The sequence below is a fragment of the Chanodichthys erythropterus genome, chromosome 22 (genome assembly GCF_024489055.1).
Source record: "Chanodichthys erythropterus isolate Z2021 chromosome 22, ASM2448905v1, whole genome shotgun sequence".
In the NCBI taxonomy this organism is placed as follows: Eukaryota; Metazoa; Chordata; class Actinopteri; order Cypriniformes; family Xenocyprididae; genus Chanodichthys; species Chanodichthys erythropterus.
In genome coordinates this window covers 22,420,396-22,446,087 of record NC_090242.1, presented here as the reverse complement: position 1 = coordinate 22,446,087, position 25,692 = coordinate 22,420,396, and the positions used below count along the sequence as shown (strand labels likewise).

Here is a 25,692-nt window from a genome sequence, read left to right as displayed (position 1 = left end):
CTCGGCGTATACCAGACTGTGAGAAATAAACACACACACACGACAGCACTATATACACTGAGGATAGCCTGTGTCCATAACCATCAACTAACATTTTCTAGGATGCTGTGAAAGAAATATAGCACTTCACCAAGTATGGTATTTCTAATCAAGCCCTGAATAAATAATTCATTGATCAGAAATATTAAGAAAGATTGCTTTCACCTCAATAAAATTCTTCTGGCTAGCCAGTAAATAATTCAGAGGCCAATATAAGGCTGCCTGTTGTAGCACTTGAACAAAGAGTGATTAGAAGGATTGTCAAGATTTTCCTCTCTCCAATTACACAGCCCCATTTTAATAATATGCTCTTCCCTGCAGTGGTGGATATTTAGGGTAGGTGTCATCAAACAAGGGACAACACAGTTATTTAAATGAAAGGAGGTGGATGTCTAAACACCCTCAGACCTCTGTTTTTCACTCACAGCAGCTTTGTATTTTATACCATCCTGACTTGCTTGATTTCTCAATTTCACAGCAGCCAGTGATAAGAATAGACACTTTCGGCTGTGTGTTATTTATAATGAAATCATCTCAAGAGGAGGGAGAGAAATGGTTTTCCCTAGTCTCTGAGGATGTATAGCACAACACTGCAAAAAGTGTAAAGAAGGCAAAAAGACAAATCATTTCTGTACATGCTTGCACTCTGTTTTTGTAGAAATTATATGGAACTGACTGTTTGGAAGATGTGTAAGTAGTATGTGATTACAATGATCATATAGCAAGTGCTCTGGCACATTCTCACTTCTTTGGTGCTCATGTGGGAAATTTGGGTTTGAGTCTGGCTTGCAACTTATTTCCATTATCTCCCAACTTTTCCTGTCATAAAATGGCAAAAAAGGGGAAAAAAGCCATTGTTGATTATTGTTGACACCATACACCAGGGATTCCCAAACTTTTTGTCAGCCTTGACCTGAAATATTTACTTAGTACCCACTGAGATTTTAAGTTAATATTTCAATAATTTAACAATACATTTGCATGTTCCTGGAATCCCGGATCTCTAATGTTGGTTAATGGTCCCATGAAACGCAGGTAAACAAATAATTTTTTATTTTTTTTTAATTAAGTAATTAATAAATCAATCAATTATTAGCTTTTCATAAACCCAAACCCCCAAAGATATGGCAAACCAGTTTGGGAAACCTGCTATACGCTATGCTCAATGTGCTATACGACCTCCAATCCAGGAGGGGGCAGTCACCTGTCGCTCCAGGGTCCACTCCACTCCTTCTCGCCCCACGGGTTCCTCATGCGGATCATGTGTAGCTTTTCTGACTTGAAATATGCCAGCAGGCCATGTCCCAGGCGAACCTTGCGAACATCGGTCACCGCATAGGCGTGGCCTTTCACTAACCCACAGTCCAGTCTTGCCTCCATGTCTTCTACTGTAGTTGCCTGGACACCGAATGTCAAATTTCAGTTAGTTTGCTGAACACCTGACATTTTAAAGTCTACCCAAAAGCATATTCATCTTTATCCCTGATTAGAATGCAAGCACAAGCACTGTCTGGGAGTTATCGATTATGAAAAAAAGGGACGTTATTTCATGGTACAGTGAAATATAGTGATGTTAATCAGTAGGAGACAAGCCACACCCATTTATCACACTCCAATGAGCATAGGGCTTGCTGTGCCAATGAAGCTGACAATATGCATAGGCGTGTAAGCTCTATGTGACATGAATAATTGTGTCAACATTATCAAAACTAGGTTTGAAGGACGGACAGAGAGTGACTGAACTTGTACATATCTACAGTGCAACCATTTCGATCGGAAATTACTGCGTGCGACTGTGAAAAAGTATTTAGGAGCACCAGTGCGACTGACCCGATCAGGCCTGGTTCTACGGGGGTGCTAGAGGGTGCAAAATAGGCCAAACAGATTTTGCAAATAAGCCAGTCCATATTTGCGTTTCCAATCTGAAGAGTGTGGAGAGAAAGAACGTGTTGTTGCAGCGTTGTGCAATGTAGCCAATCACTGATGAACCCAATGGCCAATCAGAGGCGTTTTGTTTATGAATGAATCTGTGTTTTTAAACTAATCTAGTGAGTCAATGATTCAATGACCCAGTCTTATACATAGGTCATATATAGGCTGCGTCCACTCCAAATTTTTATGCTCTTCACTCGCTAACTTCCCTCCATTTTGTGGACTCGGATGTGCGTCATTTCTTACGTCGCACGAGTGCCCACTACTGGTGGAACTCGTGCATAAGGTTTATATGAAACGCACTAAGCCCTCGATCACTTGGAATTCAATATGGAGCTGATTTATTATTTAAACCCATTTTCTACTCATGAATTTGTTTTATGCACCATTCTATATGCTTATAAGTTGTTGGAGAAAATATATAAAATCATATAGGTACATGAGCTGTTGGAGAAAAATAAAATTATACAAATGAAACAAAATATCAATATTATAAACTTTGACTGTGAACAAAAGGTTGCTACAAATATTATGTGATAGAATCTCAACTTAATATATTATAGACTATTATGCGATTAATTCTCAAAATAATTAATATATCATACGTCATGATGTTACAATCAAGCTGAATTGTGGGATATAGAGCTGCTTGAAGTGTACATCAGAGAAGACTCACTCCCTCGGTCAAAATCAAGGGGATGAGGGTCTTTCCATGTATACTTCCCTCATCTAGTTCACGAAGTGGAACGCACTTAAAAATGGCGGCAGGGAATCCCCCGAGGGGAAGTGCTTAGGGAAGTTTGCGAGTGCATGTCTAAAATTGGAGTGGAACGCAACCAAAGACAGTCGCTTGCTTTGTTCCTGAATGAATCAGCCATTTGAATGATTCGATTGAATGAATGATTCAGTGACAAAGTGACAAATGACTTGCCACCCCTTATTGATGGCATTAGTTTATTTTTAAAGTATCATTTCAATTATTTCAATAATTTAATATTTTTATATTCAAAACTTTCTATATAAAACATTAATCTCATAACAAACTTATCATTAATTTAAATGCATTCATGTCACTTCTGAGCCTCATTAAACAGTCTGACTCTGTAAATTTACCTAAATGCCTCTTTTTTTTTAAGGCCATCTATGCAGTGCAAAGATGAATTTTGTTGATACCTCATTTGATTGGTAACTTATTCTTCCTGATTGTGTCTTATTATTCCAACCTCATTTTATGAATCTAAATTTATGAATTTGATATAAAAGGAGGATGACACATTTAATAAGTTTAGAAAAAATATCTTTATAATGGTAAACAAAAATAAAAAATCCCTGGGAAGTCATTCTAAGGAGTCAAATATCGCCTCATAATTGATCATTGATCAGAAGGTGCTCCTAAATTTTTAACTGTGCTCCTAAATGTTTTTAAATTTGTGCTCCTAAAAACAAATGTAAGCATAGAGCCCAGATAGGGCTATGTTGCATATCTAATGGAGCATTTCTATGTAAATGCAAATGCAAATGGGCAATTTTCTCCTGCACAATTGAACAAAAGCCCTTAATTTAAAGTGAAACTTGATAAAGTTGCTTCCGTTATGAACCCCAGACAATTTGCTTAAATTACAGACCTGTCTGGTATATCAGATAATGCTGTTCAAATGGATTCCTAAATGTTGCTTAACACACAATGAAGTTCTCTTAGTGGACTGAAGTATTGAGAGGCATTTTATTTGATATTGTGAAAAAAAAGAAAAGAAAAATCTCAGCTATGAAGAAGTTCTTTTTTTCTCACGGATGAAAGGCTTCGCACACCATTGCTAAGCAAGTCACACACAATCAAAGATTGCTTTGAGCTTGGAAAGAACACTTTTATGAAAAAAATAAATGAGAGCAGAAAAAATTATGGATGGCTGGATTAATAGATGGATCAGACTGTCTGAATACAAATCTTGACAAATGGGAGACACATGAGACACAATAACAAGCGCAAAATGTGCTCTTGGCTTCCACAATGTATTGACATGGGAGTAAATATAATAATAAGATTTATATTAAAATATACAAAAATAATAATTATAATAATAATAATAAAAAATACAGTAAAAAAAAACTAAACTAAATAATAATAATAAAAAAACAAATAAAAAATAAAATATAGCTATAGTCAGACTTGTGCATATTATATTGTAAGTTTGCATTATGTCTTTCTCACCCTGATAGAGCAGCTGATAAGGCCATCTCGATTATGGACCTTGAGCACTCTTTCAAAGAGCTGGTTTCTGGCAACTTCATCCTGAGCAAACTGGCCCTCCAGAAGGTCCATAGGTTCCGACACTCCGCCAGTGAAGTCCACCAGGGCATCGGCCGTGTTCCCACCATCCAATGCTTCATAGCAACCATAAACTCTTGATTGGTATAGAGAAAGAACTTAGCATCACTGCCACTCATCACACTTTAATGTTAATCTCTGTACATATATTTTAATTTTTCTCTCTGAACTGCTTACTTGGCATAGGCTTTTTCCACAAGGGCACTCCAGAACTCATTGCTATCATTTGAATGGCAGTACACCAGCTGGTTGTCCACTGTAGGGAGACGGTCATCGATCACCACGTCCATCCATTCCCCAAACCGCCAGAAGCGGAAGTGGAAAATTCCTGCATAAGAGTCCTCCTTCTCTGGATCCCATTCCTGCTCCTTCCAGTCTGGAATAACCTAGAGAGACACAGAAGTGTCATGTACGGATTACTAAAAGTGGTGACAAATCAGACAACCTATTCAGTGTAATTTCAGTTTTATTTATAAACTATTATAGTATTTACTGATATTTTAAATTAGCTTTTAGTTTTATATTTACAGTTTTCATTAAAAAATAAGTCTTAGTAAACTTAGTTTCATTTTTATTAAGTGTTTTTTTTTTTTTAGTTTAGTTTTAACTAAGCTCTTCAACTTACTTTTTCACAGTTAGTCGCCAAGACAACATTTCTAATTTTTGTGTACGTTTTTAAGTTATATTTATTTTAATTAATGAAAAACAATTAGACACAACTCTTGCTTTTACAAAAAAAGCTCTTGGTTCTTGAATTAATCAAATTAATTAATGTTTTTGGTCTCTAACTGAGCGTTCTGACGTAGATCCTGGAAGCGCTGGATGTAAACAACGTATGAGAATGACACAGAAGAGAAGATATTGTTAAATAAAAGTCATTTGTTTTGTTTTTGTGCACAAAAAGTATTCTTGTTGCTTCTTAACATTAAGGTTGAACCACTGTAGTCACGTCGACTGCTTTAATGATGTCTTTACTACCTTTCTGGAACTTGACAGTGGTGGTTATATTGCGGTCTATGGAGGAGTCATATACTGTACCTCTCGGATTTCATCAAAAAATATCTTAATTTGTGTTCTGAGGATGAACGTAGGTCTTACGTGTGTGTGCAACAACATGAGGTTGAGTAATTAATGACAGAATTTTCATTTTTGGCTGAACTAACCCTTTAACAAGTTAAATGCAGGCAGATGCAGGTCAAAAAAAGCAACATTTTCCTGAATGTTAAAGCCTGTTGTGGGTAGGACACCAGGGTGATTTGGAGACCGTATAGCAGAACTACATCTCTTTCATCCAGAGGGAGTCCGCTGGGACAGTACAGAGATTAGATTTCAAGTACACCTCTGTGGTAATTGTTCCAAGAGGAGCAGGTCCATTATCTGGACACATTGTGATACTGACTGCAGGTGACGCGCTGACCGACAGTTCTGTTTACCTCTACCAGAATCAGCTCCTGTTCTGGGTAAACTTTATGGACGGGTGAATGTGAAAGAAACACACATGTAGCAAACACAGATGTCTCAAATTCCCTCTTGAACCTTGCATTGCAGTTGCCGGGAGCAACAAACATCTAAACAAAAACCCCCACTGTGAAATAAGTTGGTTTCAGAGCGCAAAAGGCTCACTGTGGCACTTACACCTCTCAGAAGACATCCGCAAAGAGCAGAGGAGGACACACGGTGGATAACAAGCCTAATTCGGCCAGGAACAGAACAAGAAGAACTTCAGTCAGGTTTCAAAACATCTTCACTAGAAACATGTCTCTTGAGTTGACATTCAACCCTGACATGCAGCTGACAGAGATGATGCGTCTGCGTGCACAGTCTCTGCAGCAGCGGGGCCAGAAACGCCAGGATGGAGAGCGTCTACTGAGGACCAACGAGCAGGTCTACCGCCTGGACTTCACCGAACAGGCCCTGCATTTCACCCGCTGGAACATCCGCATCTCCACCCCTGGCCGCATCAACATCATTGCCACCTCCCAACTCTGGACGCCCGACCTCACCTATCTCATGACCCGCCAGCTCCTCGAACCAACAGGTCTCTTCTGGAAAAGCGCAGACGACGATGTCATCCAATGCTACGAGGCTGATGCCCAGGAGTTCGGCGAGAGGATAGCCGAACTGGCCAAGGTCCGCAAGGTGATGTATTTTCTGTTCGCCTTTGAAGACGGCTTGACTCCGGAGAGCATCGAGTGCTCCATTGAATTTCAGACCTCCGAGTGAGAGAACCTGAAGGGTACGACGGCTTTATGTTCAGTCTGCTTAACCTAGACTTAGTACTTTAAGTAATTAGACCATAAAATTATGTTCCTGTTATGACCAGGTCTTGAACATTTTATGCAATTTGATGAGTTGTATCTGTCGGATTGTTCATATTTAGCCGTTTTGTGATTGTGTTGAGACTGTAATGGAGTTAACCCACTATAAATCACACTAATAATTCAAGAAAATCTAAATTATTCATAAATAAAAGCAAAACTTGTGCTTTTAGTAGTCGTAGTCATTAATCCTTTGAATTATTGATGCAAATATCTTTACTGGGTTGTGATGGCAGTGCCCTTGAGCAGTGGTTCTCCATCTTTTTGACTCTAAGGCACCCCAATGTTCTCAACAATATTCGAAAGCCACATGACACAGTTGTTCATGATTTTCTGGATAAGGTTAAAGGATTAGTTCACTTTCAAATAAAATTTTCCTGATGATTTACTCACCCCCATGTCATCAAAGATGTTCATGTCTTTCTTTCTTCAGTCGAAAAGAAATTAAGGTTTTTGATGAAAACATTCCAGGATTCTTCTCCTTATAGTGGACTTCAGTGGCCTTCAAATGGTTGAAGTTCAAAATTACAGTTTCAGTGCAGCTTCAAAGGGCTTTAAACGATACCAGACGAGGAATAAGGGTCTTATCTAGCGAAACCTTTCCAAGTGCTTCCGCCAAAACCGCACTTTCGTATTCTTCAAAAAGCTTACGCTTTATCTCCTCCCTATTCTACTTACGAAAAAAATGGAACTGGCGCTGCCTTCGTTCCGTAGGTAGTTTTCATCAAAAACCTTAATTTCTTTTCAACTGAAGAAAGAAAGACAGGAACATCCTGGATGACATTAAATTATGATAGTAAATTATCAGGAAATTTTTATTTGTAAGTGAACTAATCCTTTAAGGATAAGAATGGAAAAAAATGACTAAATTTTTACCCCATAAAATATTTCTGAGCTTGGCATAAAAAAATAAAAAAATGCTCAGAGCATATTGCTCATGGAGTTACAAGATTTTATTCATTTACAAGACAGATTTAGAAATTACCCTTTTAGAATGAGAATACCTCATAACCAGTTTTTTTTCTAGATTGTGTGAATTCTGGTTCTTCAAAGAAAAGTTGAGGGTGCGAATTAATCTTTTGTTGTTTTGGTTTATTTGAATGCTTGTTTTGTCTTGTTTTAAATGATTTTAAGTCATCTTGAGGAGGCCTTGGAAGTTTGCTGGATCCCCCTGGTTGCGAACCACTGCCCTTGAGTATGTATCCGTGCTGAGTGCATGTGATTGGGTGGGATAAAAGGTTGCTGCAAAGACACAGGGTATAGATAGTAGCGCACAAACCCTCATTTATCAATGCCCGACCCTGTCAGGAAAACAAATGGCAGAACGGGGGAGAGGAGTCACATGGGAAAGCCCTATAAGTCATCTCCTTCATGGTGATGTGTGTTTCTAGGGGAGAGGAAATGTTTCCCCAGGCAGGGGAAAACACCTCAAACCCTGGGGAGGATGCAGGGAGACTAAAGATTAACATTAATGACTAAATAACAGCTCGGGATAGCACTCTCGTCTACCTGTCTACCACCACCAAAGCTACAAACAGAAACTGAAATACAGTTACAGTAGTACTGGCTGGGACTACAAGGTTTGTGTGTGTGTGTGTACATTCATGAAGCCACAGGTGAGCAGATCTCTTCCCTGTTTAACCATCATCAGGTAATGGTTCCTAACAGAGCAACAGCTCCTATGGCAGCCTGCCACTTACAGCAGCTAATAGAGCTCAGAGAGACTGTTTTGCTCATCCTCACAGCTTAACACACTCAATACATTAGATAACATATAGATGTTCTGACAGAATATGCAGGTTTGAATCCTAAAGGGAGACTTCTGCAGGCATACGGTATCAAGGGAAAAGTGATAAATGTATGCAAAAACCTATTATTTTTTGTGCTTGCTAAGCAAAACCTATTTCTATTAGGCAACCCATTCAGCCACAAATGATGTGAAACATCAAGGCAAAAAACCAAAAACAAACTAACAATAAACAATGTATACAAAATGTAAAGAATTTATGTATTATAAAATTATTGATATATAATGAAATATATATGATTAAATATAATTCAAATGAATATCAAGGGAAATGTGAATCAAAACTCTAAATATCATTATTGCAATTTATTAAAAATTCATTAAAATACATTTATATATGTAATACATTTGATTATTAAATTGACTGACATATATGATAATAAATTTTGGTTGCCAAGCAAACTAATAATAAAATAAATTACATTACATTACAATTACATACATAATAAAGAAATATATGATACAATAATATGTAATAATGTTGTTATATTATTATATATTCTAACATATTGTTATTATTGTTTTTTTTTTTTTTTTAAATGGCCACCATATTCAAGGATGCTCACTTGATTAATCAGTGCTCAGAATTTCCACACAAGTCTTCTCACAGTTATACTTCCATACTGAAAAGCAATGGACATTCCTTCATTTAGCTCTGATTCAAGAAATATCTAACTTTTTCCCAAATATTGTTTTTTCCATCTGCGTTGGAGCAGTGTCGCATCTTAGAGGGAACATTACATATATACAGGAAATACGCGTTTATACACTCCACTAACTTACTTTCTGCCACAGAGACTCTCGGGAAGCCAAGCTGGTGCAGGCCGCCACAAACCAGCAGTTTCCCAGCTGCCCTTGGTGCAGATCATGGGCACTGATCCCATCCACAAACAAGTGAGGATCATCGCACAGCTCCTGTTGGAGAAACAGACACAAAGAGAGAGAGAGAGAAAGATGTATGTGAAATTGGTGAGAAAAAAAAATAATAAAAAAAGCATAGTGAATAACAAACATGGATTTTAAAAAAAGACTGCAAAGATCATGTCCAAAAATACTGTACTTTGTCCAAAAAATATAGTACATTTTGCTTCATTATGATTAATGAAAAGAGGGGAACACAAAAAGTACTTGAAAAAGTGTTGGAAACATAAGCAGGGCACAGGCTCTTTAATTAATTTAATAATAGTTATGAATGTGGATGAAGTAGTGCAGTGCTGAAAGTGGTTATAAATCACAAGACTCTCCTTTGCTCTGAAATCATCTAGCACACCTCTGCACCAGCCTCGTCACAACCACAGGGACACAAAGCCCAGAAACAACAAGGAGGAAGTGAGATTTGAAGTGACCTAAAAGTAAAGGTCTGCATCCCTTTAAACAGCTGACATATACTGGGCACAGTCACAGCAGCTAAGGGGAATGTAGCAACTCACAGGCTATAGCTCATTTTGCCTCAGTGTTGACGTTCTCTCAAAGGAGCCCGTTCTCTCAAAGGAGCCGCCGCGAATGAACCCTGGTAAAAGACTAAATGCTTTAATAAGCATCTAACAAACCGGCAATGCCTTTTAAAAGCTTAGGGGTGATTCTTCTGATGACAACTTGTGTAGACAATCACAAAAAAAAATATTTCTATACAATGAAAATGGATGGATCGATGGATGGATAATATCCTTCGGTCCGAGGATGTCCTACCTGCCTTTCAACATATGTATTTACATACCCTCGCACACCCTGTTCGTGCAGACATCATACGTCATCAGCGCGTTTCATGCTAAGTAGAGTTTATACAGACAGACGTCAGTCATGAGCACCACAACCAAAACAGCAGTCACATTTTACAGTTCCTCCTGAACCAAAAAAACATGCTTATGCTGCGTTGACGCCATAACTAACGTAATTTGGAAGAGATGGAAACCCGTGACGTTATATTCGGAGCAGTTCGTGGCTCGAATTTATGCGTTTCAATGGCAACACTATCAACGGCAAAATGAATCTGCAGTAGTCAGGTGGTACAGGTCAGTGCTCTTTAAGTTGTTTACATTCATTATTATTGTAATATTATGTGCTTTGATTTTCAAAGCTAGCTTGCTATTGCTAGCCTCTCAGAAAATTACCCTTAAGCAATATTACACAAGTAATGAATGAGATGTCACACAATTGTTTTTTTCCCCCGAACAGAACAAGTGCAAATGTGATTAATTTTATACAGTCAATAACTAAGAAGTTAATATTGCATTATATTTTAGACACCATATTGACTGTTTTTGCTCAATTTTGCCTACGAAAATATCACAGCAGAACTGTAGTGCATCTCTGAAAAACACACAGCGGTGTTTAGTTCTAATTCTGAATGAATCACTATTTTGAACAAACTGGGTGAACCAATGATTCAATGGCCCATTCATAAAGAGAGCCATTTACTTCATTCCTGAATGAATCAGCCGTTTGAACTAATAGAATGAATGAATGTGTCAATGATTTACTCATTAAGACATTTACTGTTTCATTTTAATTCAGATGCAGCTTCTGGAGAAAAAAAAAAAATCAAGGCCGTTGTAGCCTAAAGTTTTGTGTAATAAATTCTATGTTGAATCAAATAAAATATTTCTTTCTAAAGTTACTTTTTATAATATTTATTTGATGTTCACAATAATAACTTCAAATTATCTTTTCGGGGTAATTTCTCAGATAAACTGTGCAATTAATTAGCAGTAAATTAGATTAATTAATCTGCACATCATGTAATTAATTAGATGATCAATTTTAATTGCTTGACAGCCCTAATTAAAATATATATCACTGAACGTAATGGTAACTGATTCAGCGAGTGCACCCCAAAAAAATGCTGGGTTAAAAACAACCCAAGTTGGGTTGGGTTAAAAGTTAAATGTTTGCCCAACATGCTGGGCAGTTTTATTTAACCCAACTTTTGATTAAAAATTACTAAATGGCTGTCTTAAAATGAACCCAAAATAGGTTGGAAGTTAAAAATCAGACACGTAATTACCAGAGAGGCAACAATAATAATCAAAAGGTAAACATTTATTAATAAGCAATTTAATAAATATGTATTGTTTAATTGTTATTTATTAAACATATTAATAAATGGTAATTCCCAACATACTTTGGGTTCATTTTAAGCAAGCAATACAGTAATTATTGAACAATAGTTGAGTTAAATAAAACTACCCAGCATGATGGGCAAACATTTAACCAAACTGCTAGGTTAAAGCAACCCAGTCACTGGGTTTGTCCATTTTCAACCCAACTTGGGTTGTTTTTAACCCAGCATTTTTAGAGTGTAAAGGTGCTGTCACATTAGGGCAACTTCTGTGAAATTTAAGTAGGTCCATTGTCAATAGTGAAGCACCGATACTCAGAGGCCACTTCCAAACCAAGCAGCTATATATGGGAAAACACAGCAAATTTGAGTGTTAAAAGTAAAAAAAAAAAAAAAAACTAGGTTTTTGAGGAAAACATTCCAGGATTTAGCTATGTGATGCACGTCCATGACTTTACATATTACATAATCACATTGGAAAGGTCATGTGTGATGTAGGCGGAAGTACCGACTTAATGTGCAAGACTAAGTCATGTGCAAAAGTGCGAATGTGCAGAGACCAAGTCAAAAAAAAAGAAAAGGTAAAACAACAATGTAGGATGATTTCCGCCTACATCATGCATGACCTTTCCAACGTGACTATGTGACGCGTGAAATCATGGATGCACATTGTAGAGCTTGTGTGCAAGATGAGCATTTGTGGTTAAAAAGTATATACATTTTTTTTTTTTAGAAAATGTCCTATTGTTTTGTTAGACAAGACCCCTATTCCTCAGCTGGGATCATGTAGAGCCTTTTGAAGCTGCATTGAAACTGCAATTTGGACCTTCAACCCAGTATATGTAGAAAAATCCTGGAATGTTTTCCTCAAAAACTAAGTTTTTTTCAACTGAAGAAAGAAAGACATGAACATCTTGGATGACATGGGGGTAAATTATCAGGAAATTTTAATTCTGGAGTGAACTAATCCTTTAAAAAGGACTGGCTCAAAATAGTATTTTTTTCAGGAATCAGACTACACTGGTTGCGCTATATGTTTCTGATTTACTAAAAAGAACCAGGTCATAAGAGTCTTTTATTTGTAAATAAGACTATACCAATGTATGATTCTGCTAAACTAAAAAGAACCAGTTCATAAGAATCATATGTTCAGGAATCTAACTACACTGTTTGCAAATTGTGGCTTTGATTCACTAAAAAGAACTGGTAAATTTCTTTTGGTCTTGAATTTTAAGAATCAATATGAAGTTCAAATAAGAACAAATAAATACTAGTCGTCTCACACTTATTTTAAGAATGACTAAAAAAGTGGTCATGTCTTATCTTGCCTAAGGTACCAATTGAGCCTGGATCCCCTGAAAATCCATACGAGCATGCTGATTCGGTTGGTCTGTGGGAGGTATAAAATACATGTTCTCACAGTCCAAGTTTACTCACAACACCCATTTGTTTCTCACGTTGGGCTATCTGAAATAATTTCCACAGCTCAGCAGGAGAGGACTCTCCTCGCTACCCAGCCGGCACACATCCAGCCCAGCACTCACACCAGTAACATTACATTCTTTCAGCGCTGAGACTCAACAACTAGAGAGGAGACATTTCATCATGCCCCCATGGTGTGTGTGAACAAAGTGCAATGATAACATGAGGAAAAACACATACACACAGCACACGCTAGACACACTTCTCTATTTCATAGCCAAGAAACCCAGACACACAACACTGAAACTCTCCGTTTTTGTTTGTGGCCTGCATATAAAGCTTGATACAATGACAGTGCATGACTGATTTTCCATCAGACTTTCTGATATTACCACTCTCTCATTCATTACAGAATGTTATTCGGTCAAAGTTTGACTCAGACAGGAATACAAATTATTTTAGGTGCTGTAGTCATTCTAAGAGCATTGCTAGGTCATTTTGGGTTTCACTGATCTGATTAAATATCAATCCACTATAACTTGATTCATTGCTGCCTTCTCATTTCTGACAGTTCGTTAGGATTTGGATTTTTGATCAACAAGTGAGCAGCAATGAATCTAACAAATCTATTTTAAGCCTTCAAAAGTGCTCTGACTTCAGATTAATATATATATATATATATATATATATATATATATATATATATATATATATATATATATATATATATATATATATATATATATATATATATATATATATATATATAACGAGGTTTAAGTAAAAGCTCTAAACCAAATGAGCTGCCTTGCTGGTTAGTCTCTACAAAGACAGCTATCTTCTAAGGCAGCATCCAAACTGAAATAAACCTTATAAAACAAAATATAAAAATATAAACGCTGTTTACATAGACAGTACAAATACAGCTGTTCACTCTGGCATTAGCATGTTGCTAAGCTAATGCCATCATAGGCTCAATAAATGCTTTTTTCAGTATTTAATGTTTTTTTTTTGTTTTGTTTTTTTTTTACTTTTTATATCCATTATGGTTGGACAAATATTTTCACCAAGCTCATCCATACGTTAATAGATACAATGTTCATTTGTCCAAAATTATTTAAAGGCAATATAATGATGTTGACTACAGTGTTGTTATTGTTAACAAATACTAAAACTATTTTTAAAAGTTCAGCAATTGAAATAAAGTTGAAATAAAATTAAATATAAATCTTTGATGAAAAATCTAAAGTTAAAAATTTAAACGAAAAATAGAAATGTTGCATTGGCAACTAACTAATTGAAGCTGACACACTAAAACAGAAATGAAGATTTATTAAAGCGAATTATAAATAGAAATGATGACAAAAGCGCATAACAAAATTACTGAAATAAACACTAAAATTGAAAATATAAAATAATATTCATATTCATATTAATATACAATATATTAATTATATGAATGAATACTGCAATAATATACATTATTATTATTATTTATTCATGATTTAACTCCATATTAGCAACAATGGCTATTCATGGCAATATTTACAGTATTTAAAACATTTATAATAATATACAAGTAATATTAAAATGCACTGGCTAACCATATTACGGAAAAGTCTTCTAGAATGTAACTTCTCTGCTGAAAAAACATCCTCAACCAGTCTATACTACATAGAAAAATCCCCAGAGTTAAATCAACTCTGCTCAGAGTACATATGGTCCCTCTCTAAATAGTGTTAAAATAACACGGAAGCACAGTTAAAGTTAATGAGATAATTAAGCAATTAAGTGATGATTGTGCATTAGTGATGAACACCTGCTGTTAACAAGCAGAATCACTGAAGAAAAGAGAAACACATGAACCACAACTGACTTCAGTCACAGTCTTATTAATTGCTTAATTATCTTATTAACTTTAACTCTGCTTCCGTGTTATTTTAACACTATTTAGAGAGGGACCATATGTACTCTGAGCAGAGTTGATTTAACTCTGGAGATTTTACTGTGTAGTTTGCGGGTGTCCAAGCCTAATCATGTTGGTCTGTTGGCTGGTTTTTGAGGGGGTTTTGGCCTTATGATGCCTTAAAATGTTTCCTACACAAGCAGCTCGCTATAGGTTACCTACAGTTGGACTAAACTATAGAAAACCTTAATAGGCTCCCCTTGTCACAGAGGCCAAGACAACACCATTTATCTCTAGCATGCAATACATCCACCTTTATTTGACAAGCATTTAGAGTTTTTTTGCGATTACCTTCATAGCTAAAAAGCCTTAAAAGGACATAATATCTTAAAATCCTTGAGTCCATTGTCTCCCCTGTTCACTTGTGGAACAAAGGACCCTGAGACAAAGACCCTGACAGAGAGAAAGAAAAGATATGGTTTGTGTGTGAATGCTCTCTTCAGAGGAGGGTTTTTAGTGGCACGTCTGTGGGTTGGTAGCTATTATGGAGTATTGTGCGTGCATGTGTGTGTTAAGAGGATGGGTGAGCTCACTGATTCATGCGCAAGGTCATATGTGTTATAGCTCAGCACTGCAGCCACCTCTGCGAACACACACACACTTTTTAATCACAGACCAAAATGGCACCCAAGGGGCAACCCTCTCTTGCGGCTAGGAGTTTTGTGTGTGTGTGTGTTTGTCCGCTTCTTTCACATTATCTCATGTATTGAGAGTTCACACACTAATATAAGTCATACTAATTTTGTCTTGGCCAGCTTTAAAAGATAAGACAGATTGGACTGCCAGACCAATCACAAAATCAATGAACAAACTCAGACACCAGTGAGCCCACAGCTTGGATAAATGACCGTCTACCACCCATTCCACTGGCTCCAACTCATAAAACACAGTCTTCTCTTTGGAGAACGGAGGTGACGAGAAATGGCAGGAGGGGAGGCAGAGAAGGAAGCGGGTGGGAGTGAGGAATGGTAAGTGGTTAAAAAAGTGTGATCAATGACCCAAGGGGGAAAAGAGATTGAATTATGAAGCAGCTGCGGAGAACTGCATTAAAGCTCCTAATGGCGTTCACTCATTCAAAGTGATTTGTGGCAATGTCTTCATTCACGTCAAACATGGATAGAGTAAGAAGCATTTAATTTTTACAGCTCAGGGACAACAAACAACATGTCAGTGTGTGAAATTATTAGGCTCCTTCTTGATGTTGATTGATTTACAGTCAACATGGAATCAAAACTGGCACCGTTTACTTTCTTAATACATTTTCTTTGTCTTATTGTGCATGGTTTATCCACACATGTTATTCCAAAGAAATGTTGACTTCAATTATAACCTGGATTAATGGCCACAGGAGCTTCTGTGGGTGCAATTCAGATGTCCCAGACTGGAAGACTTCACTGCTGTGTTTGAGCGAGCTTGAGATCGAATGAGATTCTGGGGCGGGCATCGTTCCAAGAGTGCGTGAGTGAGAGAAAGGGATAATTGACTTGGACAGGCTTGACACTTAGTATGCCCCTGGGCAAGACAGGCGCGGGGGTAGGGGGAAGCATCACATTCCCAGCATCTCTGGGATTCGAAATGTTACAGATAGTTTTTAGGAAGCTGCAATGTATCATTAACTCAGCAATGAAGCAAAGGAAAGCTATCATGATGCTTCAAGAAGCCTGTTGATGTCTGTTTCCCCACAGCCAATGAGGTTTTACAGATCTAATGTGTCCTTATGAACTAACATCGACAATTTATGGTCGAAAACAACCCTGTCAAACAATTCTCCGAAAAATAAAGTCCAAAACAAAAACTGTAATTTAGTTTTGGAATTTCGGTCATCCTGTGATGGATGACAGACCACCATTATGGATGAATGCCTAAGGCTGACCTTTCCTTCTGCCTTGGCTTGACAGTAACAACGATTATTGATTATACAAAGGATGAATTACCAACAATGTTCCTGATCAACATATATATTGCTCGATAACAAAAAGAATCCTATTGTTCTAAAGCATGTTCTCTAGACTATAAAGAAAAAAAGATTAAAGGAAAGATAACATTTCATATGTTTGCAACTAACACTAAAGCACATAACCTATATTTAATGGAATGCATGGCAATTTATAAGAAATTAGTAGTAGTTTAAGGAACATTTAGGCAGTATTCATCATCATCAGTCCCATGACATGGTGTGGTCGTTGGGTCGCTGCACTGTTGAACATCTGATCAGGTCCCTCCATTTGTCTCGGTCATGTGCTAGTGCCTGTGTCTCTGCAAAGTTTTCATGGTCCATTCTGTAATGTTGTCCACCCACTTCTTTCTCTGTCTTCCTCGTCTTCTGCCACCTGGGACACTACCTTGGAGGATTGTTGTGGACAGGTTATTGGCTTTGACAACATGTCCGTACCATTTCAGCTTTTTCAATCTAATTGTAGTAAGGAGGTCCTCATACTGGCCTGCTTCGTGCCTGATGATGTTTCTCACTATTTCATTCGTGATGTGGTCCTTGTAAGAGATGCTAAGGATGGTTCTATAGCATCTCATTTCAAGTGCATGGATTCTTCGTTGCAACTCTGCTGTAAGGGTCCAGGGCTCACAGGAATATAAGAAGACTGAGAGTCCATGCAGACGTCTAATTTTTGTTTTTAGAGAGATATTTTTGTCTCTCCATACAAGTTTCAGCTTTGATATAGCTGCTGTTGTTTGCGCTGTCCTCACTAACTACTGGTTTTGACCCCTCTTCAATGACGATAGAGCCCAAATATTTGAAATGACTCACAGTTTCCAGTTCTTGTCCTCTAACTTCGATCTTGGTAGTGATCTGCTTGTCACTATTTATCCTCAGCTTTGTTTTTTCAGCACTTATCTCCATGCCAAACCTAGTTGATGTTTCACCCAGGTTCTTCACTAAGATGGCCAGCTCAGCTTCACTACCAGCTAGTCCATCAATGTCGTCTGCAAATCGCAGATTGTTGATGATTCTTCCTCCAATGCTGACTGTGCCACAGTGGTTCTCTAGGGCCTCACTCATGAGGCAGTATTAGCAAGTGTTTAACAACTTTTTTTTGTCTAAAACTACTATTCAAGATTGGGGTCAGTATGAGATTGTTTCATGTTTTTGAATTTTTTTTTATACTTTTTAAAAAGTAATTTATTCCTGTGATGGCAAAGCTGAATTTTCAGCATCATTACTCTAGTCTTCAGTGTCACACGACCATTTAGAAATTATTCTAATATGCTAATTTGGTGTTTAAGAAACATTTCTTATTATTATAAATGTTGAAAATAGTTGAGCTGCTTAATATTTTGGTGGAAGTCCTGATATATTCTTTTTAAGGATTCTTTGATGACTAGACCGCTCGAAAGAACAGCATAAAAAAATGATAAGAACAGAAAAAAACATTAATTATAGAGTTTTGTACTCCAAAGCTCCATCGGTAAGATCATTTTAACTAAAATGTAGCTGAAACAGCAGAGCATAAGCAAAGGAATACTAAGGTCACATGCTTAATTACCAGAGAAAATGTATACAGTAGAAGCATGTATTTACATTATAAATGTAAATGGATTTACTTTAAAATGAACTGAATGTGTTCATTTTTAAGGGTCTGTTTTAAAGGTTTAACAAAGCAAAATCAAAATCTTTTCAACCTGGAATCTGCTTAAGAACTTCTTGGGAACATAGGAATCACAAGAATTGCAGGCCTCCTGTTTATCTCATTCACTTTGCTATCTGCTGAATGAATAATTATACATGTAAATCATGAGCTCTAAGCACTGACCCCGGGTCTTTTCCAGTGCACATGGCCAATCCTGTTACCCAGGTAGAAGAGAGAGTGGTCTATGGCTGGAAACAGTGGGTCCTCAAACAGCTCTCCACTCTGTAGACACTGCCTCTTGAGGGTGGCGTAATGCTGCCCCTCGAAGGCCTTCACGGAGGAGAACATCTTTCAGCCTACAGAGGGACAACACAAACACAGAGAGAAAGAGAGAGAGAAACGCCAGTGTAAAAGACAGATTCAGTGCAGATACAGTACGCGCTCTCACATTTGTGCATATGAGTGCATGACTTTCTAGCTTAGTGTTTGTTCATTGTCTGTATTGCTCACAAAAACAGCACAAATAGACTGAAATCATCTTCAGTTCTGTAATTACTGGGTGGCGTTATGCACTTTCTGGAAGTATGGTGAACAGGTTTTAGTAGGTTGGAAACAGGTTAGCAGCATCAAATCTTTGAATCTTAAACAATTAACTTTAAAATGAAATTTACCCCAAGCTTAACTCACCCTCAAGCCATCGTATATGACTTTCTTCGTTCTGATGAATACAATATGTTAACATTAATAAATATCCTGATGCATCCAAGTATGAGACTCAAGAAAGTGCATCCATCCATTATAAACATACTCCACGGCCTTCTGAAGCGAAGCGATGCGTTTGTATAAGAAAAATATCCGTATTTAACAAGTTATAAAGTAAAATATCTAGCTTCCGCCAGACCACCTTCCATATTCAAATTACGAAAAAAGTGTAACTGATGTGACGTCAGTTGTGCTTTTTTCGTAAGTTGAATACGGAAGGTGGTCTGGAAGCTAGATATTTTACTTTATAAATATGGATATTTTTCTTATACAAACGCATCGCTTTGCTTCAAAAGGCCTTTAATTACCCCCTGGAGCCGTGTGGAATACGTTTATAATGGATGGATGTACTTTCTTGAGCTTCATAGTCGTTGGTCCCGTTCACTACCTTTATAAAGCTTGGATGCATCAGGATATTTATTAATGCAACTCCGGTTGACATCACAAAGAAGAAAGTCATATACACCTAGGATGGCTTGAGGGTGAGTAAAGCCTGGGGTAATTTTCATTTTAAAGTAAACGAATCCTTTAAGCTAACTAGATATATAGAAATGGCAAATAAATTAAAACAAACTCTAGCTGATCACTTTACACATTGGTCTCTTCCTCTCTAAGTGGGCACAATAAGTTGCACTGTGGCCCAAACAAAGTCATAAGTGCACCTGGCCAGACTCCATGAGACTGACAGAATCTGAAAATGCAATTAGACTTGACACACAAAAGATATACGGCCACAACGAAACTGCTTTTTTGATTGGAAGGAACACGTCCCTCTAGTCTCAATAATCTACAGGACACTGTCTGGTAGGAGGAGATGAAGTCAAGCAGCAGGAACCGTACCATGTCACTGTGACCCGGCGCCGCTTTAAATCCAGGTTGAACTGGAACGTATCATTACAGAGTTGTATTCATCTCAGAGACTGGTAGAGTAAAAGCGATGCCTGCTGGGATGAGTGTGTCGGATTAGCACCCCTCTTCCACTGACTGGGGAATACCTTTTTTTGACTGAATGAGTCTATAAGAGCTATTCAAGAGTTTGAAAGTAGTTCAGATGAGTGAAACTTGAGAACATCTTATCCAGAGACGCCACATACAACACACCGTATCTGTTCAAATCTTCAGAAAAGGATCCTTCCGTCCATTTCTTTGCACATTTCCGACGTCTTGTCTGAAATGCATGGGCAGTCTGTCAATCACTGCTCTCTCAGAGGCTAGTTTCGAGAGCCGAGCTTCTGTGAATTATTCATCTTCACTCCCAGACCTTCAGGAAGATTAATTATGTCTTCAGCTTTCTGTCCATTCTCTCTGCACTAATGACAGAAAACTCTAGCTTATGTCATTCTACGGCCACATTTCCACTTAGAGCAGCTCTGCAGTGAAAATGTAAAGACTGGAGTCTTTGGATAAGAACAGCTCCATTACATGGTCGCGCAATATCAAGTTAGCAAATGTAGGATGAAGCTTCCTCCATATCTTGGTGATCAATTGGCGATGATAATAATGACATCATATTTGCATGTTATAGAAACAACATAATGATAAATTATGTTAATTAAAGAAATATTCTGGATTCAATACAAGTTAACATTAGCTCAAGAGAATTTGGAACTTTGTTATTGTTAAAGGAATAGTTCACTTTTAAATAAACTTTTCCTGATAATTTACTCACCCCCATGTCATCCAAGATGTCCATGTCTTTCTTTCTTCAGTGGAAAAGAAATTAAAGTTTTTGATTAAAACATTCCAGGATTTTTCTCCTTATAGTGGACTTGAATGGACACCAAACGATTGAAGGTCAAAATTAGTTTCACTGCAGCTTCAAATTGTTCTACATGATCCCAGATGAGTGAAACCATTGCTCATTTTCTAAAAAAAATTGAAAATGATATAAGTTTTAACCTTAAATGCTCATCTTGAACTAGCTCTCTTCTTTTTCTTCTCTATTTGAATTCCAGCAGTGTAGACGCTGCTAAGCATATTACTGCCCTCCACAGGTCAAAGTTTGAACTAATTTTTATATGCAATATGCTAGTTCAATAGTATACAACAATTAGTTCAAACTTTGACCTGTGGAGGGCAGTAATACACTTAGCAGTGTCTACACTGCCAGAATTCAAATAGAGGAGAAGAAGAAGAGAGCTAGTTCAAGATGAGCATTTAAGGTTAAAACTTATATAATTTTAAAATTTTTTTCAGAAAATGAGCGATAGTTTCACTAGATAAGACCCTTATTTCTCATCTGGGATCATGTAGAACAATTTGAACCTGCAGTAAAACTAATTTTGACCTTCAATCATTTGGTGCCCATTCAAGTCCACTATAAGGAGAAAAATCCTGGAATGTTTTCATCAAAAACTTTAATTTCTTTTCGACTGAAGAAAGAAAGACATGGACATCTTGGATGACATGGGGGTGAGTAAATTATCAGGAAAAGTTTATTTAAAAGTGAACTAATCCTTTAACTTTAGTTGATTTTGATTTTCTATTGATTATTCTATTGACTTTCTTTTTTTTTTTTTAATAAAGCTTATTAAATATTAGATGTTTGAGATAAAGTTTGAGATAACTTAAACCTAAAAAAAAAAAAATTGAAATTGAAATTGAAGAAACAAAAACAAAATACAAAAACAAATATAAATGGCAAAAAGTGCATACAAATTAAAATATAAAAATAAATGTTTATACATACTATATAAATAATATTAAAATAACACTGATTACCACAAATAATTTTTCCGTTCTATTAAAGAAAAATTAAATAGATGATACACTGAGCAATTTAACGTGAAGCTTATTATATGAAATTTTCTTTTTAAATGTATTATTTAAGCTGTTATGCTGTTTAAAATGATCCTTTTTAAAATTTATATTTACATTTATTCATTTAGCAGACAATTTTATCCAAAGTAACTTACAGTTGAGGAATATAACAAGTGATTCATTCATCTTTAAAATGAAAATTCTGTCATCATTTACTCACCCTTATGTTGTTACAAACCTGTAGGAGTTTCTTTCTACTGCTGAACTAAAAAGAAGATATTTTAAAGAATGTTGGTAACTGGACAGTTGATGTTAGCCATTGACTTCCACAGTAGGAAAAAAAATATTATGGAAGTCAATGGTTACTGCCAACTGTCTGGTTACCAACATTCTATAAAATATATTTTTTTGTGTTCAACAGAAGAAAAGAAATACAAGTTTGGAACAACTTGAGAACTATCCCTTTAAAGGTGCCCTAGAATTAAAAATTGAACTTACCTTGGCATAGTTGAATAACAAGAGCTCAGTACATGGAAATGACATACAGTGAGTCTCAAACACCATTGTTTCCTCCTTCTTGTGTAAATCTCATTTGTTTAAAGACCTCTCAACATAACACCGACTGTTACGTAACAGTTGGGATCATTAATATGTACGCCCCCAATATTTGCATATGCCAGCTCATGTTCAAGGCATTACACAGGGGCAGAACGTCTGGATCTGTGCACAGCTGAATCATCAGACTAGGAAGCAAGCAAGAACAATAGCGAAAAATGGCAGATGGAGCAATAATAACTGACATGATAACATGATATTTTTAGTGATATTTGTAAATTGTCTTTCTAAATGTTTCGTTAGCATGTTGCTAATGTACTGTTAAGTGTGGTTAAAGTTACCATCATTTATTACTGTATTCACGGAGACAAGCGTCGTCGCTATTTTCATTTTTAAACACTTGCAGTCTGTATAATGCACAAACACAACTTCATTCTTTATAAATCTCTCCAACAGTGTGTAATGTTAGCTTTAGCCACGGAGCACTATCAAACTCATTCAGAATCAAATGTAAACATCCAAATAAATACTATACTCACATGATCTGACGCATACATGCAGCATGCATGACGAACATCTTGTAAAGATCCATTTGAGGGTTATATTACCTGTGTGAACTTTGTAAATGCACTGTATTATAGTCGAGAGCTCGGGGGGCAGGGAGCGATTTAAAGGGACTGCAGCCTGAATCGGTGCATAGTTAATGATGCCCCAAAATAAGCAGTTAAAAAAATTTATTTAAAAAAATCTATGGGGTATTTTGAGCTGAAACTTCACAGACACATTCAGGGAACACCTTAGACTTATATTACATCTTGTAAAAACTGGTTCTAGGGCACCTTTAAGAAGACAATAAAGATGAGAAGTGCCAGTAATAAAGTTTCAGTCATCGTTCAGGATAGTACAAGCTAGAACAGGGCAGGATTAAGGAATAGTAAAAGCATCTCCTCTCTATCTCTCACTCTCTCTCTCTTATATATATATATTTTATATATCATCTTCAATGTTCTGTAGGCAAGCAACAATGTCTTGAACTTGATGCGAGCCACAATTGGAAGACAGTGCAGAGAGATAAACAGGTGTGACATGGGCTCTTTTGGGCTCATTGAAGACAAGACATGCTGCTGTTTTTCCAATCATTTACAGAGGTTGGAAGTCCAGCTAGAAGAGCATTGCAATAGTCCAGGATAGAAATGACAAGGGCCTGGATGAGAAGTGGTGTTGCAGTTGACTGAACTTAAAAGTGAAATTGGTGATTCTCTACAGAAAAAAAAAGCAATCACTATTTTAAACGGTCTAAATGTATTTTTATAAATATATATCATCTGTGGAAGGCGTAGGACCATAAAATATTCATCCAATCATTATATTCGGTCCGAATGAAATAATACAATGTCCTACCTGCCTGTTAACGTACGTTTTTACATTCCCTCGCGCAACCTGTTCGCACAGACATTATACGTCATCAGTGCGTTTCATGCTATGTGTTTATACAGACAGACCTCAGTCACAAGCACCACAAACAAACAGCAGACACTTTTAACCAAATCAAAACAACAAGCTGCATTCACGCAATAACTAGAGATGGCAACCATTTACATTCTAACAGGAGCTGTTCACATCCTCAGACTGGAATTATGTGTTTCAAGATCAACAGTATCAACACCGAAATTAATCTGCAGCAGTCAGGTACAAGCTCTCTAAGTTGTTTACATGCATAATTATTGATTGATGTTATGAGGTAGTTTAACGCCATTTCTTGTGACGCTTTGCCAAGAGCAGCTGTGTGCACGTGCATTGTGTTTTGGAGGATGCGTGGCTTTGGACAGCGATTTGCAGGGATGGTGGGATCTCAAGCTTTCAATGCTAGCAGGCTAATGTTAGCATTTTCCAGATAACCTACTGCACCTATAACTTGCACTGAACCCTGAATTTTCCTTTGTTAAAAAAAAGAGATGCTATAAAGAATTTCAGAGGACTTGTGGGTTTGACTAAGGACTGGTTTGGTACTGGAAACTCTGTTAACTTGGATGTACAGTACACTTGACTGGAGCACCTGGGGAAATGAAAACACTGCAGTTGGACAGCCAGCACGGCAGATGGTGCCTGGCCTTGTCTCGTGACTGACTCGTGACAACAGTGTGATGTCCACCACACAAGCAAACAGTCTCTCCTCTACCTCCTGACAAGAGGAAGCACATAGGCAGTGCTGATGCTTGCAAGTGGAATTCACACATCACTGTACCAAACAGTAGAACTGAGGGATCAAAGCAGCAAGAATATTATGTGATTACCATATGCATCTGTTCAGAAGGCTTTATGAATTGCTTAATGACAGATGTAATGTGCCAGTTGACAGATAGATAGAGGCCTTTTGACTCTCTCATACCCAACTTATACACCGCTTGCTCATAAAATTTTACAAGCGGGGTAGTGGAATGATGTGGTTAATGGTCTCGGCTCTATTAAGCATTACGCTTAATAAGAAAAAAACGACCCAGAATATTGAGTTCCTGAAGAAAATGCACTGTATGAATCCCACGGGACAGCAAGGCCAACATGGTGCACTACCTACTGAAACTCCTACTGTGGCAGTAGAAGGAGGGGTAGAGTAGGTGGTAAAAAGAGTGAGAGCACTAGAGAGGATAGCTGGCAGAGAAACGGTGCACCAAAGAGCTTGATGAAAACCCCCTCCCCTCTCTCACAATCACCATTTCAGGGTATCCCAGCTGCGTAACTGCAGCCACCTCATGAATACATGTAGTATGTCATTTCACCGACCATACAGTACACCTAGAATAACCCCAGCACACCATGACTCAGATTGTGCCTAAAAAAATGCATTGCTGAATCCATCACTATTGCTAAGAACAGTGTTGGATGGGTTACTTCTGGTACTGATTACAAACTGAATGACTAAAATTATTTTCAAATAATTTTATTTATTTGTAATTTTATTTATTTTGTAATTTTAATATTACACTTTAGGTGATATAATCTCAACACCTCTTGATAATTATTTGGCGTCACAAACAATAAATAAAATAAATACACATAAAAAGCAAAGAGAAACATCAACATATTCGTAAAATGAATATTGTGCATTAAGTACTAATTAACACACTTTTCATTAACCATTGAATGAGTTTGACTAGTGAACTAG

The 25,692-nt window shown here is 37.0% G+C and overlaps 2 protein-coding genes across 4 annotated transcripts in view; one reads left to right on the top strand and one right to left on the bottom strand.

Moving 5' to 3' along the window:
- Positions 1–20,607, bottom strand: part of capn5b (calpain 5b) — a 31,806-nt gene extending 11,199 nt beyond the window's left edge. The window contains exons 1-6 of one of the 3 annotated variants that reach the window (XM_067376213.1): positions 20,584–20,607; positions 18,636–18,800; positions 9,206–9,337; positions 4,475–4,683; positions 4,181–4,373; positions 1,244–1,437 (exon numbers count right to left, since the gene is read on the bottom strand). In XM_067376213.1, the coding sequence (XP_067232314.1) occupies positions 1,244–1,437; positions 4,181–4,373; positions 4,475–4,683; positions 9,206–9,337; positions 18,636–18,800 (893 nt within the window). In that variant the 5' untranslated portion in view covers positions 20,584–20,607. Of the gene's footprint in view, positions 1–1,243; positions 1,438–4,180; positions 4,374–4,474; positions 4,684–9,205; positions 9,338–18,635; positions 18,801–20,583 lie in introns of those variants that run through there. The other 2 variants (XM_067376211.1, XM_067376212.1) reach the window with 2 other exon arrangements.
- ompb (olfactory marker protein b) lies at positions 6,053–6,520 on the top strand. The gene has a single exon (XM_067376214.1). The coding sequence runs from the start codon at positions 6,053–6,055 to the stop codon at positions 6,518–6,520; it is 468 nt and encodes a 155-aa protein (XP_067232315.1).
- Positions 20,608–25,692: the final 5,085 nt, after the last annotated feature.